Source organism: Cygnus olor, chromosome 1 (assembly GCF_009769625.2).
Source record: "Cygnus olor isolate bCygOlo1 chromosome 1, bCygOlo1.pri.v2, whole genome shotgun sequence".
In the NCBI taxonomy this organism is placed as follows: Eukaryota; Metazoa; Chordata; class Aves; order Anseriformes; family Anatidae; genus Cygnus; species Cygnus olor.
In genome coordinates this window covers 70,972,204-70,991,908 of record NC_049169.1, presented here as the reverse complement: position 1 = coordinate 70,991,908, position 19,705 = coordinate 70,972,204, and the positions used below count along the sequence as shown (strand labels likewise).

The 19,705-nt window shown below is 37.0% G+C and overlaps 1 protein-coding gene across 1 annotated transcript in view; it reads right to left on the bottom strand.

The window, feature by feature from the left end:
- Positions 1-19,705, bottom strand: part of LOC121064063 (potassium voltage-gated channel subfamily KQT member 1-like) — a 498,888-nt gene that overhangs the window by 200,604 nt on the left and 278,579 nt on the right. The window contains exons 13-15 of the mRNA XM_040545255.1: positions 16,707-16,801; positions 15,618-15,658; positions 7,348-7,409 (exon numbers count right to left, since the gene is read on the bottom strand). Of these exons, the coding sequence (XP_040401189.1) occupies positions 7,348-7,409; positions 15,618-15,658; positions 16,707-16,801 (198 nt within the window). The remainder of the gene's footprint in view (positions 1-7,347; positions 7,410-15,617; positions 15,659-16,706; positions 16,802-19,705) is intronic.

Sequence of the window (19,705 nt, the reverse complement as noted above, 5' to 3'; positions counted from 1 at the left end):
ATCAGGCTGTTCAGTCTGTGTAGTCTTGAAACTCTGCTCCCCTTTGCTATCTGCATAATGTAAGAGGCAGCTTTTAATAACTGAAGGCTCCATCATCTGACATTAATTCCTGCAAGTATGATTTGTTGTTGTTGCTGTTGTTATTTTTTGTGCTAGACTATCAAGGCAATTTGAATTAATAATTTCACGTCAACTAAGATAAGTGTGGGCTGCACCTGGGTGGACTCTTGAACCTCAGCTGCATTAATCACAGCTCCAGCAGAAGGCATCCTCAACTGGACTAGCAGAAGTGGCTATAAACAGCTTTGGCAGTCAGGTTCCCCACAGGTTAAACAGCCCAGGCACATCAACGTGGATTAGACTTCCAGCATGGTAATAGCCTGTGAAAGATTCCATTCCCCTAAGGCTTCATTATTTACCAGCAGCCCTAAATCACTTTTCTGTTTCTATCTCAGTATTCACAGTTAATCTGCATGTTCTCATGAAGGAGACTTAGTATAGAGTACGTCTTCCATGAGCAACTCTCTTTGTTTCTTATTAAATGTAAAGTAGCTGCAAACTGACTTCAGGCTGCTATGCAGCATGTGAACATGAGCCCCTGCCTCCCCCAAACCCAGCATGCTCCAGGATGTCATGGGCAGAGTTTGCTGGGTGGTTTTACTTCCACCAGAGCAGATCCAGCCAAGAGAGCAGAAAAGCAATGAGAATGTACCAATTGCCTAATCACAGCAATTCTTGGGACTGCTATAAATGAGATCGAACTATTCAAGCTGGATCCTAATGAACAGTCCGTGCAGTCACTGGGGAGCAGACACGAGCATCTGCATGCTCGTTTATTGGGCTTTGGAATTATTCAACGTTTGATTTATGGTGGTGAATTGCGTCCTGGCAAATGTTCACTATGTGAAACTCTTTGCTCCCTCACCAATTAAAAATCAGGGCCTGATCCCTGTGAAAGCCTCCTGCTGAGTTCACTATGTTTTGGATCAGGCCTCTGGGTCTCAAGACTGGCAGATAATGTTCCATTTCTGTCCAATTTTCTTGCTCAAATTTAGAAGAGGCTCAAGTGTTTTCCATCAACATTTTTATGTTTACTTTTGGGAGAATCTTCACAGTGGGTCAGGTTACTGTGATATAGAAAGGATGACCCACACTCATATATAAATTTTCCAAAAAAACTCAGCCTGAGGCAGACATCTGCCTTGGAAAATTTCAGCCCAGATGGCTCAAGTTTGGCAAAGATGTAAGCAACTAAAAAAAGAGTTTTATAATGGAAAGTGGTATACAACCTTAATAATAGGAGGGTGCTACCAAGTACCATTTATGATAAGGCTTCATAACAAGAACCACAAGGGAAGAACTCAGGCAGGATTTGTTCAGATATGCTTCAGGATATATGATCTATCTCTGTTCTTTCCTTTTGCCTGAAAGGTGTTTCATAGTCAGGTCTTATTTTTTTCTGATCCTTTAGACATTACCATTACAACCAGGCACCTCAAAACTGGCCCTTCCTTCTTCTTCTTTGTTAAACATGGTTTATCTCAGAAATGTAAAACCAGGACAAATGGTCAAAAGAAGTCCAGGCTGCCATAGTTCCTTTCTGCATTAAGAAGTCATCTAGCAAAGTAGAAAAGCTGTGCAGCTATGATCTAAGCTGTTAAATCAGCATTACCTGGTCTTCAGACTAAAAACCTGTCTTGATGCTTCAGTACTAGAACACAAGCACAACTTCAGATCTATGGTTCCTTAAATCCCCAGCATACAAGAAAGATCTTCTTAGGCATAACAGATGAAAAATATGATTTCTCTCAGATTAATTCTGAACTATTTGAGTCCCATTTCTGCTTTCACCTCATCTCTGTCATTTCACTGCTGTTGAGCAGTATGTGAGAACATGAGCCGGAATCCTGTTTAAATCCATTTAAGAAATTTGCTGTAATTTACTCCTGAATAAATCCCAAGTATCTTCACTGGCATAAATGAAAGCACAATTTGCCTTGAAGCATCAGCTGCAATGAGATTACTTTTAGGATGTTTTTATTTTATTTTATATTTTTGTTAGGCAATAGCTTCAAAATAAAAATTCAATGACTTCATGGGTAAGGTACAGAATTGATGGATTTGTGCTGGACTGCTACAGAATAAATGAGATTGTGCTTTGTGTTTACTGGCACCCTATCCCAAATACATATTCACAGCATCTCTCATTGTGAACCTCCTGTCCATCTCCTTGAACAGAACGTGCTCCAAGAATATGTACAATACTCCTTCATGAGAGATCTACAAGTAACTGCAAATCACATTAGACTTTAAATTTTGACACTCCCCCTCTCCCCCTATTTGTGCTGAGGAGATATACCACAAAAATCAGCACTGTTCATGCATATTTGCAAATAATAAAGGGTCAGGATGAGAAACACTTTTCCTGTTTACAGCAAGGAATGACAATGCATCTCAGATAGCTACTTTTAAGAACTATCAGCCTGTTTTAGTAGCTAAAAAAACCCATGTAATGCCCATTTGCAAAAATCCTTCTGTAAAGCTTTATATTAGAGAATGACTCAACGTTTAAGCAACTGGGGGAAAATAACCCACAAACACCTTAGTGCCAAAATATATTTTTGCTAGCAAAGGCATTTGTTGGGTTTAATTCAGACATATTCTTGAAACCTCAAAAACGTATCCTGCACATTTTGTGACTTGTTGTGCAAAAATTTTCACTCCCCCTACCCCCTTTTTTTTAATGCAGTTCAGTTATGCCAATCACCCCACCCACAAATTACAGGTTTATAATGGAAATTCTGACAAGGCTTTTGCTAGAGTGGTACTTGCAGGCATTGTCATAATAAATAATTTACTACTTCATGACTCCTGATGTAATCACAGCAGGAGTCAGATTCACTAGCATCCATCTCTGTTATCCAGGCGGAAGAAGATGATAGGGAAATACCACTCTTCTCTGAGACCATCATTTTAGCTCCCAACTTTAAAATGAGTTTTTAAATTGGTAAAGAGAGAGTTTTTCACCACAATCGAACCTCTACGTTTGTTTACATTGGACAACACTTTTGTTCTGGTTCACATTATCCAGATGTATAAAGCTCAGAAGGGTTCTGCTTTGCTGCCCTGTTTTCTCTTAGTGTTTCTGCATTTTTTAAATGCTACCAAATGGTTACTTTTGGCTCCCAACATTATCACATGTTGTCTATAAGTATGGAAATAGTTATGGTAATATGGACATAAATCATAACTGTAAATACCACATAAAGAAGACTGCCATATAATTACAAAAGTACCTAATAGATTTCCTTTTCAAAGACAACACAGCTGTCCCTTCTAAGCTTTCATTTGTAGATTCTTTTCTCTCCTGTTTTTATTTATAGGTTGCCGTGCAGTTGGACGCAGCACACCAAGATTTTTGTTTCTAATTTTGAAAAGAAAAGAAAAAGGAAGAATACGCATTTCATCATAAAGAAGCATTAGTTTACAGTTTTAAAAAGAAACTAATGCCAACTCTAGAACATCATCTTGGAACCAATCTCCCTCTTAATACGTTTCAAAAGAATCTGTCAATAGCTACATACCGCAATTTAAAATTAAATCCTGCCATCAAACTAAGGAAAGGGTCGGCCAAATGGCACATATCACGTGTTGGGAAAGAAGCTCCATTCTTTCTCTCAACATCTCAATGTTTATTTGAAAAGAACCACAATAGGTTATTAATGTTGACCATGACAAAGTAAGTTCTTTATGTCCTACTCAGGGAAAAACAGGTTGAAAACTGTTATGGGTAAACTTACACTGTGCAACATGCCTTGTTAATGAGAACAGCCTTGCACAGCATTGATGTTGCCAAAAAGAGTTTCACATATTGTCTGGAAACTGCCACCATACATTTCATCCCTTTCCAGTCAGCTCTGGAGTGCTTAAAAGTGAATACAAGTTTATTTCAACTCTGTTTTATGTGGACTTGCGTGGTGCTTCATCCTACACATTAGTGTTCTTACCTCTTCCTTGTTACCTTAAATCACATATGGAGCTCTGACAGCCACAAAAGAGAGCTTGCAGACAAGACTGCTCATGCAAAATGAATGGAAGGCTGTTATCATAGAGCCTTTGGGACATTTTTGCCTCAAAACTTTTATCTATCACTAAGCAACCACTTCAGACACCTGTGCCTATGCTTTCTGTATGGCAAATCTGGCATTTTAACTCAAATAGCAGCAAACTACCAAAGGGAACAAAGTTTATCCTAACCATCATAAACGCACAATTCTCTCTCCCTCCTTTTCAAAATTTATAAAAAAAAGCATTAATGTGGCTTTATCTAGAACAACACGCATCTATGAATGGTTGAATTACTTTCTAATTCCCTTTCAGAGAAACAACAAAAACAAATGAATGGGAAAATGCTGGTGGGAAAGATCAGTCTGGGCTAGAAGTGTAGTAATAGCTTATTGATACAGATTGTATCATAGAAATCTGTACTGCCTTTTTATCAGTCTACACCAACTGGCCTTTGTCCAAAAATGTGTCATGTTATCAGATGTGTCATTTGGCTGGGAGGCTGCCATGACTGTACTGGGCTACTGAATGTTAAAATAATTTCTCCAGGGGGATGAGGCTGATCCCAAAGGTTTTCTAGTTCCAAGGGGGAGATCATTTTTCACCACCAGCTGGAGCCTGTTGTCAGACATGCCCTTGCTTCATTTATTCTCCTCAGAGGTTGAAACCCAGCTTGTCTTTCCTGACTCCAATATTATTCCACATTTGGGCACATAGCAGCTACTATGCAGTGAACTATTAAAGCAGGAGATCCCATGAGACTTGGGAAAATAGTTTAGGGGAAACAGTTTGACAACAGGATGCAGTTGCTTCTATTGTCCTATTAAAATAGAGATATCTGGGAAGCTTAACTTTGTTTTCACTATGTAAACATATATATTTTAGCCTAACGTGCCAAAAAGTTACAAATACTAAAAAACAAAACACAAAAGCACGAAAACAAAACAAACCCCACAACCCCTTTTTTTTGTACTTTGTCTACTTTCTTGGCAGAAACATAAAGTCCTATACACCTACCAGAAGGCTAATTTGTACTGGAAGAACAAAGGCACTGGGTTCCATCAGACTCGGGTGTTTTATTTTACATTTGTAGCTTGATTTGAGAACAAAAAAGAAGTTGCAATGATTGAATATGTTTCATAGCATCATCTTATGAAAATATCTTGACATATTTTTATTCCCTTCTCCTTGTTTTCTCCAGAACAATGAGTAAAGAGATAGAAATCACCTGTTCCCATACAGTATGTGGTCAGTTAAAGCACTATGGTTTAATTATTCAAACAAAACAGCAGCTAGGCTTTGCCCACATGAATGGTTTGGGTTTGCAAAACTATATTTAGATTATGCCTAAAGCATGTTAAGTTGGCTCCACCATTGTGTGTTTTGGTGGTGGTGGTGGTGTTTGGTGTTTTTTTTTTTTTTTTTTTTTCTACTTGCAGGACTGTTCCAAGAACGTTGTTGTAAATCTCTGCTACAGACTGGTTACCACATGCCAGACAGTTAATATGATAAAGCTAAACCACGTTGCTTCATCATCTCTGAGCATTTACAATCAAGGCAGTATTGATGAAAATTTTAGTATTTAGAATCATCAAGAGTTTGGTCTACAGGTTTAAGCTGTAAGAACAGAGCATAAGCAGACACCTGCAACAGAGATCATTCATTGCAGCATCTGCTGTGTACACAGACATGTCTTGTAACATTCCTCTTCTTACACTGATACCCCAGCAGTACTCAAATTAAGGCTTTGAAATCAAAAGTTATCAAATCCACAGCATACTGTGCTAAAACTGGGACACCGCCAGACACATTAATAACTTTCTGACCTTTTTTCTTCATAAATATGAAGCAGTCGGGAGACCACGAAAAACTGCTACTGGAAGTATTTACAGTGCTAGCAACATTTCTCACACAAAGTAATTTATTTATTTATTTATTTATTTTACATTTGCTGAATTTTCAAACCCATATTGTTGGTGTCTCTATACAAGCATATTCAAGAAATCTGAATAAACTAGTGGTGTGAATTCACAAAACATATAGAGGTTAAAGAGCCATATATCTTTTTAAAGTTAATTGAGCTAATTTGAATGAAAGCCACTTTCACTTTGAATGAGACTGTCCACGCAAGGGACCAATCCACTTTAAAAATTACCTCAGATAAATTGTCTTTTCCTGCGAAGCTCATTCCCTGACACTAAGAAAGCTAAAAGTCAAAGAAAACCCATCCTTTGACATCACAGCCCCACATATTTCCAATGTTGTTCTAACAATGATCATTAAATGTTAGGCAATAAAGGGAGAAATCGTTTTTGTTTAATTTCTTTTTTTTTTTTTGGGGGGGGGGGGGGAGGGGTGAGGGGCCAAGAAGCACAACTCTTAAATTCTTATGTGATGAAAGGCTTCCTTCCCCTTTTCTTCTCTCCCCACTCCCCAGAAAGACATGAAAATAAAACTTGTGTGACAAGTTTTGAATAAGAATAAGACACAAATAGGAAATGCTTATGCTAAATTCAAATGGACTTTTGTTTGAAACATTACATCATATCACACACCAAAGTGACTATGTCACTACCGTCCATAGGAAGCACACTATTTAGAGTCACCATTTTTAAAGGGATAGGTATGCCTTCAAGAGAGCTGACAGTATTAGAAAAATAGATTTCTCCTCTTAAGTGAACTTGTACTTTTGCTATCACTTGAGTGAGAAAAACTCTTGAGGATGTTTGCAATAGGCCTAAAACAATAGAGCTTCACTGGGCCTCGGCCTTTAGGCATACTTCTGTATAATGCTAATTAATAACACAGATGAACACCTTCTTGGAGAGAATAACTGAATTCAGTGGAGGGAGGGGTAGAACTGTTACAAAGATAACTGCACAGGGGAAAATGCAGTAAACATTAGAGAACTTCAAGACTGCTGAGATATCAACCATTGCCATTTACAAAGGCTCTTGATTGTAGCCTTTCTGTTTAACTCACTAATTGTGGTACAACAAACACCTCATCAGTTCATGGTACTATCTACCTACAAGATATGTGATTTGGCTTCAACATGTAAGTGGTCCCTTTTAAAATCAAGAACAAAATCTGCATGGCAGGTAAACAGTTAATGCTGAACACCATGCACATGATACTTCAATGACTCCCTTACAAAAATTAGGATATTATTCTTTATTATGGTGCCCTGTAATTCTAAAGTAAATCATGCCAAGATACTATCTTGCATGTTAGTAGATCAGATATCATTACTCAGAAAGAAAAAAGCTTTCATGCACTTACCTTATCCTCTAGCCGAATCAGTCTGGCTCCTACAGTATAGTATCCTTTGTCTATCCCTTTTTCTAAATAAAATAAGAATAGAAATGGGACATTCATTAGATTGAGAGAAAACTCAAACTATGAATCATATCTAGTGCTATTTCAGCTGGTAAAATATTACAGTAATATAAATGACACCAACATAACAAGAGAGAATTTTTCATAGTGTACGGAAGTGAAAGAGGGTACTGAGAGAGAAGGGAGTTAATTTGTCTAACGGACCAGATTAAGTTAGCCTAAAGGACAATCTGGACCTTGGTGGAGGTACTCCGTGGACATGAAGAATAGAAAGAGTCTGAGGTGATCTGGTTCCTTCTTTAATTATCTCAAATAAAGGCACATAATTAGGTGGAATAGATATGATCCCTATGCATACATCCCATTTTGACATGTGCAATGTATCTTTACACACAGAAATACATATAATTTTCAATTGAGGTTGTAGATGTAGGAGGGAGCACTGTCTTGGGGCTCAGTGGCTGGAATGGCAGAGACCTATCCTGTCAGTGCAGAGGGATGATGCTGGGAAAAACACTTGCATCTCCATCCTTTTCTCCTCCTAGCCTTTGTGAAACCTTCTTATTGAAGATCAGTTATGCAAATTGCTTCACTTACACACTGCAAACAGTGGGGTGGGGAGCCAAGAATTAAAGCTGTGTAAAGTGGGTTCTATTCTTTGTGTTTACATGACCAATTGCAAAGGAATGACATACTTTGGAAGTGTTAGTCCGCGGGAAAAAAGCACAAAAATGTATATATGCTGAGCTAGGAGAAAACATTCACAAGAAAAACAAAACATAAAAACAAAACAAAACAAAACACACCTCAAATTCTAAAGTAACCTAGAAACCCGTGTCAATGGAAGTTGGATACATTTTTTGTCTAAACTGTTATTCCAGTATTGGGCTGCAGTAATTTCTCTTTGCTTGTTCCATAAATTATTCCACATTTATGAGTGGTTGAGCCTTGGGTTTTAGAGCTATTTCAGCCCATTTTGCATGGGGCATGAGCACAATCTAAAGGGCTTACTGGTAGACAGGCTGAGGTGTGAATTTATAGTGTATCAGCCTTCTCCCTTACTGCTGTATGTGTGCTCATTTTTCAGGGAACTCACATTCTTGCATTCCTCAGTGGATGGTACTTGCCTTACCATTAGCAGCATATATGTTTGCTAATGTGATACTTTTAGACATACATTTGCACCAAAGTTCATCTGAAGGTACACATATACCTTAGAGGAAAACTTGCAAAAAGCAATGCTGGCAAGAGTACTCTTCTTGCTTTCCTTCTCTACAGATCACCTAGAATATTAAAAAGGCTATTGTCCCTTGACAGCTCTGCACAGGCATTAGAAGGGAGAAGTGCTTCATAAGAAAATTTAGAGGTGTAAATACCATAAACACCATACAGAGAGAAAATTCAAAGACTGTTCAAGGACACTGTGTAGGGACAAAACAAATGACACAGCTTGGCTCATACATGTGTGGCGTTCATCACTGATTAGTCCACAAGCACAGAATCCTATAAAAAGATAAAAAGGTTGAGGCTCAAGTTTACCTATATATTCATTTCTGTCTAAAATGAAATAATGAACAATTTAGTCTACTCTCTAATTAGCAAATCTGTAGACACGTCTTTTAAAGTCTATACTTTTGTGTTTAAGGATTTCTAAATTGGGATGTGATTTGAACAGCAGTGAGTAGGAAGTGCTTTTGTTGTTTAGGTCTAACATACATACATATATATAAACAAACAAACAATAACACAGCAAGAAAAATAAAACAAGAAAACCCACTTTTTTTTTTAATAATAATTTCCTCACCAGCTCTAATTGCATCCTTCCTATAATCACCAAGACATGCCAAAACAGCCAAACCAAGTTAATAATGTTTTTTATCTTAGTTATCCCTGAATGCAGTGTAGAACAGAAAACAAGAAAATAGGAAGCAGATAAAAAGCTATTTTGTGGCATGTGGCTCTCTTGTCAGTTGAAGAGAAATGCATGATATACACACATGTAGCTGCGTCCTCTCCATCCCTTTATTAGCATCCATGCTATGTAAGTCACAAAAGGCTGCACTCTTTCCCATTTCTTTTTAGCCTCCATTTAAATCAGCATTCAGCTCTAATTTACAAGCATTTTTCTCTAACAAAGACCATCTTTATCTAAAAGTAAATGGGTTGTATATACAATGTGCAGAGAATTGTGGTAAGAATGGTAGGCAGAAGTTCAGATAACATTGCTCAAATACATTTGATTTCTATCTCATGTTTATGCTTTCTCTCTCAAGTCTTTTCAAGAGATATGACTTTAGACTTTCTATATTAGATTATTTGCTTTTACATAATTGAAAAGATAGCATGGCTAACTGTAAATCTGAAGTATCTTAGTTTTTACATTCTTTGCTTTGTAATCCAAAATAACTTTCTTTAATTATTAAGTTTAGTCTGTTTTTTATGTGACTTTCTTTAATTACTAAGTTTAGTCTTTTTTTTTATGTGTCTTCAATAAAACAGAGAGATCATTACACATTTTAGTAACAGCTCATATATGTGTGAAAGGCTCAAACAGAAAGAGAACATGCATGGTCATCATGAAAGGAGTCACAATTATTTATAACAGGATGAAAATATATATGAACAAATTTTAGCTCAGAAACATAAAGAAAAATAAATCCTGAAACCAGCATGTTTCACATGGTTGATATGATATAAAACCATCATTTAGTATATTTAGACTTCCATCAGATAAAACAGTACTGTATAAGCAATAAGTATTATACTTCAGGAGACTGAACAGTTCTTAGGTCACCTATATATTATCTCATCTTTGCTAGTACATAAATTTTTTCCCTGAAAGCCTTTGCCTTCCTCAGTATACACACTCTATGGCTTTCGAAACAATATCCACCTGTATTTAATTCCTAATTTTTTCACAAAGATGCTACATCCTTTTTTCTAGTGATGATATGAGATGCCTCTTGTAAAAAAAAAAAAAAAAAAAGAGAAAAAAAAAAGAATTAAAGCTTTTTTAATATTGCCCACACTAGCCGAGAAAACAAGAAGGGCCAACCCAACTCTTTCTTCAATTGGAAGCACATGATATAAATGACATATTGCTGGTTATTCAATTTTTGTTTCTTTTACAAAAAACAGCAATTCCATCTTAAATGAGCAAGAGAAAAATCAAATGAGAGACAGCAGCATAATTTTTTTTTTCCCCACTCAATTACTGTGTTCTATCTCATCAGAATATATCAAACTTTTAAGAAAACAGATTTTTTCTTTGGTTTGAAAAAATACTTACGGGGAACATTAGGACAGTGAATGAATTACAGCCAGATGGTCTGAAAATGATAAAAGCTGGAAATGATCTACTCTACTTTTACAGAGTAAGAGTCTTCTGTGAGTTTTACTTCTATAGTGCATACCACCAGATGTAAGCTAACTCAACATTTATAAAATGTATCTATCTGAAAGCCATTCTTTTTTTTTTTTTTTTCCAAACAGAAAATGAAGAATTCAAGCCTTGTTACAACTAGGATATTCCAAATTCTTAAAGATATCTCAAAACCTCAGGAAATGATATCAAGTTTAGTATTGGGACTACTGAAAGTGGGAAATAAAGCAAGAAATGGAACTGCCAAAGGTTTACAAGAAATCCTTTTTCTCCAGGGATTTCCACCTGCTTATGTAGATCCAAGAGGTTCAGATGAACTGCTTTTCTGAATCTGAACACTGCATCTTTTGTTTTACTTTGGCATTATTCTTCACTTTTGCCCCTGAAAAGCTATAGTTAGTCTAAAAAAAGGCACTCAAAAGCAATTAACTCCATCATGTGTAGTGAAGATCAAGTATTACACTTCTCTTATTTGTATCATTACAGAAGCTTCTGCTTTGTTAATTCAAGAAATGTTAGTAATGCATGCTTTGCTTCTATACCAATACTTTCAATTATTAAGGTGTTTGTTTACTATCACGGGAATCTTAATCTCATTTTACAGAATTGTTTGTGTTATCAGGAACTGTGAGATGGGCTTTCAGCGAAGCTAAGATACGTTCTTCTGGGAAAATTCCTGAAAAATAGGATTCAACTCTTTGGAAAATTTATTCATTATCTTCTTAATGTTTTAAAATTCACATTAGAAGTTTCAAATAAAGCTGTTAAGAACCAACACCATAACAAGCAAAATGGGAGGATTTCTCACAATATGTGTATGTGTAAGTTAAATCATGAAACTTCTTGTCACAGGATATCACAGATGTGAAAAGTTTACATGGGGTTCAGGGGAAACCAGGCAAGCTTGTTGAGCATAAACCAGTTATGACTACTAAATACACAGGAACCATGTCAGGAAGTCTCTGATCTGCAAATGGCTGGAAGCTTACGGGAAGGTTAGAGACAACATATGCATTTTTTTTTTTTTTTTTTTTTTTACATTTCCAAAGCACCTTGCTTCCAGTTCCATCAGAGACATGACTGTCATGATCCAGCATGGCTGTTTTTTTCTGTTATTGCACCCTTATCTTGTTTTAACACAGCTTCTAGTGTTTTTTATCCTTGAGAAATAATCATATTTCCCCACTCCCACACCCCCACCCCAATAATTGCTTTCAGTGAATTCAGATTCTGCATCTTTTATGACATCATTTACTTTTGAAAGGTAATAATACTATAGAATAAATCAGACACACTGCAATTACTTCATATAATATTATCAAAGTTGACAACAGAGTTTCAGTAACAGCCTGATCCAAAACCCACTGAGGTCGCTGGAAAGACTCCCATTGATTCCACAAGCTTGGAATCAGACCTTAAGATTCTTTGAATACGAGTAAAATAAAACAGGAAAAATAAAAGGAGCTGGAAAGGAAAATTCCTCTCATGTTTTTCTCCTTGGTGGTTTCATTTTCTTTGCATTGTCATTTCTCTTTTGCTTGCCATCAATACAAAAATAACACAGTCTGGAGGAAACATCCATATTGTTTATAAATGAGGTTTTTAGTAATGCCTTTGAACTCGAAAAAATATATCAGACTGAAAATACATTTTTGATGTATAACTGGCTATCCGTTCTAAGGAAAACTCAGGATGAGCTCTATTTTCCAGAGGAGGATGACAGTATAAAAGTCTGTTTCCACCCAAACCGACCAATACTATAACCACTCATCGCTGTTCATCACTTGATTATTGGTGGGTTGGATAATACTGGGACTAATTATAAATTAACCCTAGTTTTAGTTTTTCACACCATTTATCTGGAACCACATCTTATTTTTGGATTTGTGGAAGGTTTATATAAAATAACTACTAGATCAAATAACTTCTGGTTTTGGTCTTGCAAAGCCCCCCTCTTGATCTTACCTGTTTTTGCAGCCCTAACAACCATTTTACCTTTCCTAGTAAGTATTTATCCAGTCCATCTGAGGGCAGAGCCGTATGTCTATGCAAAAGGTATAACTTTGTAGAGTTGGCATGCTGTGGAGGTAGACATCATCCACAGCAGGGCCACCTTGTTTTTGCATCCGAGAGAGCTGTCTCAAAGCAGTAATTCAGCAGTGATGTTGCAAGAAAAGACTAAGGGAAGCTAGTTGAATGATAGGGATGCCATAATCTTCTCCAGAGCACAGATTATGGGTTTACCCAAATATTTCTGAAGTCCTGTAGTGCTCTCCCCAGTAAGACTGTCTATCATAAAACATTTTGAAGGTTTGGGGTAGGTATCCCTACTCAAATTTATCTTCCCCCTAGGTGCACCCCCTAGGTGCAGGGGGGGTTGGGTGCCTTTTTTTTTTTTTGGTTTGTTTTTGTTTTTGTCTTTGTTTTTGTTTTCCCCTCCAAATATAAGGTCAAAACAAGTTTTTTTGAATTAAAAAAAATAATAATGAATGATAAAAACTCTGTGGCAGACTTTGACTTGGACTTTTTTTTTCCCTTTAATTAGCTGCGTCTGTGTTTGCTGGCACTCTCTCCAGCATGTGCCTGGAACAGCAAGTTCTGCTGTGTAACCTCAGGCCTACAGGCAGATAACCCACTTTCCTTTTGCTGTCCTATATGTAGGTTTCCCATATGAGATGCTTAGAACTGAATTAATCAAAGCTCACAAACACAGCCCCAGGGCTCTTCCTCAGTAACTTACTCTCTTTTCAACACGTGAACACTTCGAAATCTTGTTCAAATCCACAGGCCCATCCAAGATCCTCCCAACGGTTTCGATGATCCTTTCAACCAAAGATTTGGTGACTAAACTTCCTGAACACCTTCAGCAAAATCTGACACTTCACAAACTGCTCAGAATATTATTTCACAGTTAACTTCTTTGCAACCAACACTTCAAATTACTCTCCACCTCTGAAACAAGAAGACACCTCATAAAATGGTGCTCAAATACTTTTTTTTTTTTAGTACAAATAATAGTTCTAATTTGAAAATGTTAAATTTGAAATTATACATTCTTGGGGGTAAGCAAAGATTTTCTGTAAATTTAGCTTGCACATTTTGAAATGAATTCCCAAGCGTAAATATTTATTGATGTATTCAAGCTGACTGATTATTTTCCTGTGATCCAAAACCATCTCATCTACAGGGAAGAGGAATGTACTACTGAGCCTTCTCCAGCGATCAGATATTAAAAATACATTGTGTTTTGAGAGACACTCCTCATTCTGACAGTATAAATCATTTTAACCTCTGATAATATGGAGGCATTTCTAAAAGGCTCTAAAATAACTTTGGCACCCTTGACTCTCAGTTACACTTATGCTCATGAGTGCAAAGTCATTTGGGCACGTGGGACTTCAGTCCCCAAGTCATTTTTGAGCTCTTAGGGACAGAGAAGATGGAACCACTGCAAATTTGAAGACAATATCTTACTGTAACAAATTACAGAATCATAGAATGGCTTGGGTTGAAAGGGACCTTAAAGATCATCTAACTCATCCTATCCCACTAGATCAGGTTGGCCAAGGCCTCGTCCAACCTGGCCTTGAATAACTCCAGGGACGGGGCATCCACACTCTCTTGGCAACTTGTTCCAGTGTCTCACTACCCTTACAGTGAAGAATTTCCTCCTAATGTCTAATGTAAATCTATCATCTTTTAAATTTAAAACTATTCCCCCTTGTCCTATCATTATCTACCAAGCAAAGAGTCCTTCTCCATCCTTTTTATAAGACGCCTCTAAGTATCACTTCTTTCAGTCCCTTCCATATTCAGGTTTCTGATCTCCATGATTCCCAAGTATTTTTGACCAGTTTACTAACATCTGTTCTTCTGTTCATACTGTCCTTTCTCTTATATATTTCTTTTGCCTCCCAGGTAATTACTCGCCTTGTAGAATTACCAGACTGTTCTTTCCAGCCCTTTGTTTTGCTAGGTTAAAAAGAGCAAACTTCTGTTTCCCACTAATAGAACAGGTTCTCTTTTTTACTGGTCACTGTGGTATTTCTTCCCTGTTTCTGTGCAGATAATCTTTCCTAAAGATGTGGAGTCAGAATTTTGCACAACAGTCCACATAAGGCCTTACCTGAGTCTTGTGCAAGGGCATGCACATGTCCCTGTAAGTCTTGAAAATCTCTCTCCTGATCCTAGGATCAGACTAATTATTTTTGGTTGATACATCACAGCATTTTCCTACATTCAGTGGGCATTAGTTTACAATTAATTAACATACCAGTACTTTCTTTTTCTCAGACATTCCAGACTGTTCAATACTACCAGCAAGTAGATTTTTTATCAGTTTTCCTGTGTATGACCTTGCATTTTTTAAGATTTAATTTCATAACACTTCTATCACTCTAGCTTTCAAACTATCCCAGTTCTTCCTGAATAATCTACCCTTCATCTACCTTTGATCTTTCCCAAACTAAAATCCATAGGTTGTTCAGAAAGGAAAAGATCTCTTTAACTAACATGTATCCTAACCCCAACACAAGACATAGAAAGATATAGAAAGATTTTTTTTTGGGGGGGTGGGGGGGGGCGGAATTTTTCCAGTCAGGTATTTCCAACTTGTCATTCACTGATACGCATTTCTAATATATATTCTTTATTTCCATTTACTCCACTACCACCTGAATGCAAGGTATCTATCTCTCCACAGTCGTTCCTGAGCCTACTAACAGAATTATATATTAATTCATAATTGGGTAGATTATAAATCTATATTACTGTAGCCACTGGTATTTTCACCAAGTTATGAACCTAAATACTGAGAATACAGTCATTGTACCTGGGAGGAAAAGGCCTGGCTTTCCTAGGGAATGGTCCAATCTGAAAAGAAAATAGAGAATTGCTAGCAGTGGAATTACCAAGCAAATTAAACTCTGCTGCTAAAAAAAAGTATAGTATAGTACATATGCATAATTTACATAAGAATTTACAGTCATTTTAAACCTAAAACAAAGCAAGTAAAAAGACCAGATTAGCGTGATTTGATGCACATAAATACAGTCAACAGTTTAGTTCTCTGGAGTTTTTTCCGGAATCAAACCATATTATTATCATTTCTTTCATGTGTACTAATATTTTATTTCTTAGACTTTCATGTCGTAACTGAAAAATAGTTGTCCTCTCTCTAATTCAATCTAATAACAAAGACTGTAAAGACAGAATGGTTTCTTAATAACATCCGCAACTGTTCCTTGAATCTCACGCAGGTGGATTTAATATGTGTATTTATTGACACAGTAGATTCCACTCAACAGGGTTGAGAGGTTCTATTTATTTATTTATTTATTTATTATTATTATTATTGATTTTTATTTCATTTAAGAGCCATAGGAGTTCAGTCTGATATCATGGTCCATAGAGTTAATTTGTAAAGAGAAAAGCACTTTGTGCTGAAACTGAAGGGGATAGTTTTGTGGCAAAATGTTTCAGCTGCAATCCCAACACCCAGAGAAAGCGTGTGCAGGGACGAATGCAGTAAGTGAAAAGTTCCAGATAGAGAGGAGAACACAAGTGAACCAGATTTCTCTCAACCATGGAGAACCACAGAGAGGAGACAGAAAGGTAAATCATTATTTGAAAACCTTTTCTTTTCTAAAAAGAAGACAGAAAAGCTCACTTCATACTACAAACTTAACAGCATGCACCTTAATTTCCTTTAATTTCATTTGAAGGAAGGGAGGAGAATAAAGGATAATTGTAAATTCATTCATAAAAGGGGTTAAAAATGACTCTAAGTTAAATCCTCTAGATATTGTGCTCCCTGTTGTGCTTGCAATTTTGGACAATTACTGTTCATTAAGTACACATCTCCCCTAAAGCCAGCTGGCACCAGAGAATTCAAATATTTCATGAGGTAGACAGGGCCTACCTTCTTTGAAGTTCTTTTATCCGAACCATCATATTGAGGTGTCCTTGTGAGTACTGTTCAATCACATCGCGCACATCATATGGTTTCCGAGCTTGCTGTGGAAGGAGTCATAGATGAGATTGAAAGATAATTATAGTTTAAACTTGATTTTTGTTTCAGACAGACTTTTTTTTTGTGTGTGTGTGTGTGTCTTTCAGAGGTTATTTGGCTGCCATTTTGTAATGGTTGTTGCAATGAATAAAAAGTATGTAGGCATTTTAGGAGTGCATATTTACTGTGGAGATGGAGCCAAATGATTCCCATTACTGTCAGTTAGAGTCATGTCTTCATGTTACTTCATACTGAGCAAAATATTAGACCTTCACAGTGTATTTGAAAACACAAAACCAAGATATATAACTTATCTAAGACTACCATGTGTGATATTTCTCAGCTCATTCCAAAACCATATGTTAATCATAATGTCAGAGGACTGAATCACAGAGATAGGCCCAATTCATAACACTTGGACCCAGAGTCAAATGTCTCTGAAGACTAAAGAAGTCTGGTGACAGAAATATTATTGCTTAAATAACTATGAGGACAGATACTTTGCATAAGTATGAAGACAGCTGCACATAGATTTTGTTTGTGGTTCTTTGTCTTTAATGATACCTACTAAGTCAGAGAAGAGGTGCAATTCAAATAAATAAAAAAGAACAGATAAAAAATGCAAAAGAGTTTGTTTTTTGAAACAAAACAAAACAGAACAACAACAACAAAAGCCCTGCCATCTGCCTAGCTTTATTCCCATTCTAATGAGAATCCAGTTGCTTCTGCCAAGCTCTGTTTTCTTCCTCTAACCACTAAGGCAGAATTCTGAAACAAGTCTAGAGAACTTGCATAAGGCGATGTGATTATAAAAAGTGCACTATGGCAAAATTTTATCAAGTAAAAGTAATGTGTGTGTGTGGTGGAATAACTGTAAATGATGTCCTTTTGAAAACATCAGAATTTTCAGAGACATACCAAGCCCTATGGGAAATGTGGGGTAAGATGTCTCCTTTTTGGCTCTGACTCAAGAAGAGAAGAAAAGAAAAGAAAGGTAAACTGCAAATCTAGTAATTGGAAATTACTGAAAACAGCCCATTAGTCATCTTGTTGTCTGTTTCCACTCTGTCACAGCTTCAGCCAGAGCCATTAGTATGCACCACTGCACACATGCACTGAACACCTACAGTATATGCTGGAGTCATGCTTGGAAGGCAGCCACAGGATCCTAGAAATTTCAAATAAAAGCATGGAACTGGAATGGAAACAAATCCTGTGAAATGAATGAAGAAGCAAAAGCTCTTCGTGACAAAATACCTTCCTCGTGCTTAGCCATCACCACTTACATGTATTATTACTTTCAGAAGAGTTCATGGTTTCAGTAGTGTGCATGCACATTTGTGTGCATTTCTGAGAAGATATACTTTGGGGGAGGGAGGTTTCAGCTTTCAGTTTATTGCCATTTTTTTTTCCTTCCCCAGCTTCACTTCTTGCAGACGCTGACACATCACAATTTCTGGCCAGAAAAGCAGCCTATTGTCTTCGCCCAGAGAAACAGTGCCAGTATCACTCTTTAAATTGACTAGCGGGGGTGCTTTGAGAGCATTTTGGCTAAATCCTCTGTCCTTTCCTCTGGACTCTCTATTTAAACATGATGCATGGCGCAGAGCCTAGATGTGCTAGGGATTTTTCCTCACCTCCTCCCCTCTCCCCCATGGGCTACTATGTGCATAATTAATTCTACTCACTCATAATGAAATTTCGTTTCTCTCTCAAAAGAAGTCCTCTATCTGAGATCCCTTTTACTAAATCATCATCTCTGAATCCTGTTGTGAAGTACTGTACACTGCAGTCTGTCCAAGCCCTCTAAAGCATAGTAAAAATATCCTTTCAACTTTCTCCATTTTTTTTCTCCTCCTTTTCCATAAAGCTGAGCATTTTATGCCTTGCCAAACTTTGCAGGCACATATCCTTTGTCATGTTTTTATTAAGGAACACTAGGATGTACAATGCAACTTAGGAAGGGATGTGATGGGCTCCCAGGGAAGTTTGGTAAATACAGAACTTGAACTTCTTTAACTTTCATTCTGTCCACTTCTTTTCCCCAAAATCAATCTCAAATCCTGGCCATTTGGGCTCAGCACTCTATATGCAGTGTGTTTAGAGCTCTTAAGGCAAAACTCAGAATAACAGCATCTGAATCTGAATGTCCAAAATCTATTTAGCACAGGGAGGCTGATCAGCTACTTTTCACAGCCTCAGAAAAGAAAAGACCAGAAGAGAATTCAGTCCTCTGAGAAATGCAAGCTTATTTCAGATTTCTATCCCTGGCAATTAAGTGCTCAGCTCTCATCAAACTTATTTGAAATTTAGGCTTTTCCTTTATCTTTTTAAAACCTTGCTGTGGAACCTCTTGCACATAAAAGTATGAATCTTCAGATGGAATTAACAGGGGCTTTGAAAATCTGGCCAGAAGTTAATTATTTATTTTCATGGCACCATTGGCACATGTGTGGTGAGAAGGATGATACAAGAATCACATTCCAAACAAGTTTTATCATACTGGTCGTACTGGGCCTCAGTAAACAGGCAAAAGAAGACTCTTTTTTTTTTTTTTTTTTTTTTTCCCAAAGCAGCACATATATTTTGATCACTTTGCAATCTGATTGAGAAATTTAACTTAAGACTTCATAAAGTCAGCAAATTTCCAGAGGGCAGATGGGCAGATGACCTACAATTTCATAAAATAAGGCCTCTCTGATGTCCCATGCTAGGGAAAAAATTGGAAAGCAACTCTACACAGCATAGTGCTGGTCAGTAAAAACTATTGATACATAAATCATGCATAGCATGTGATGAGTTGAACATCATCTAACCAGTTGTTAAATGATCAGGGTAGATAGTAACAGTATTTGAGCAGACACTCCAACAGTCTTGTCTTCAGTTCTTCTAGCAGATGGGTAAGCAGT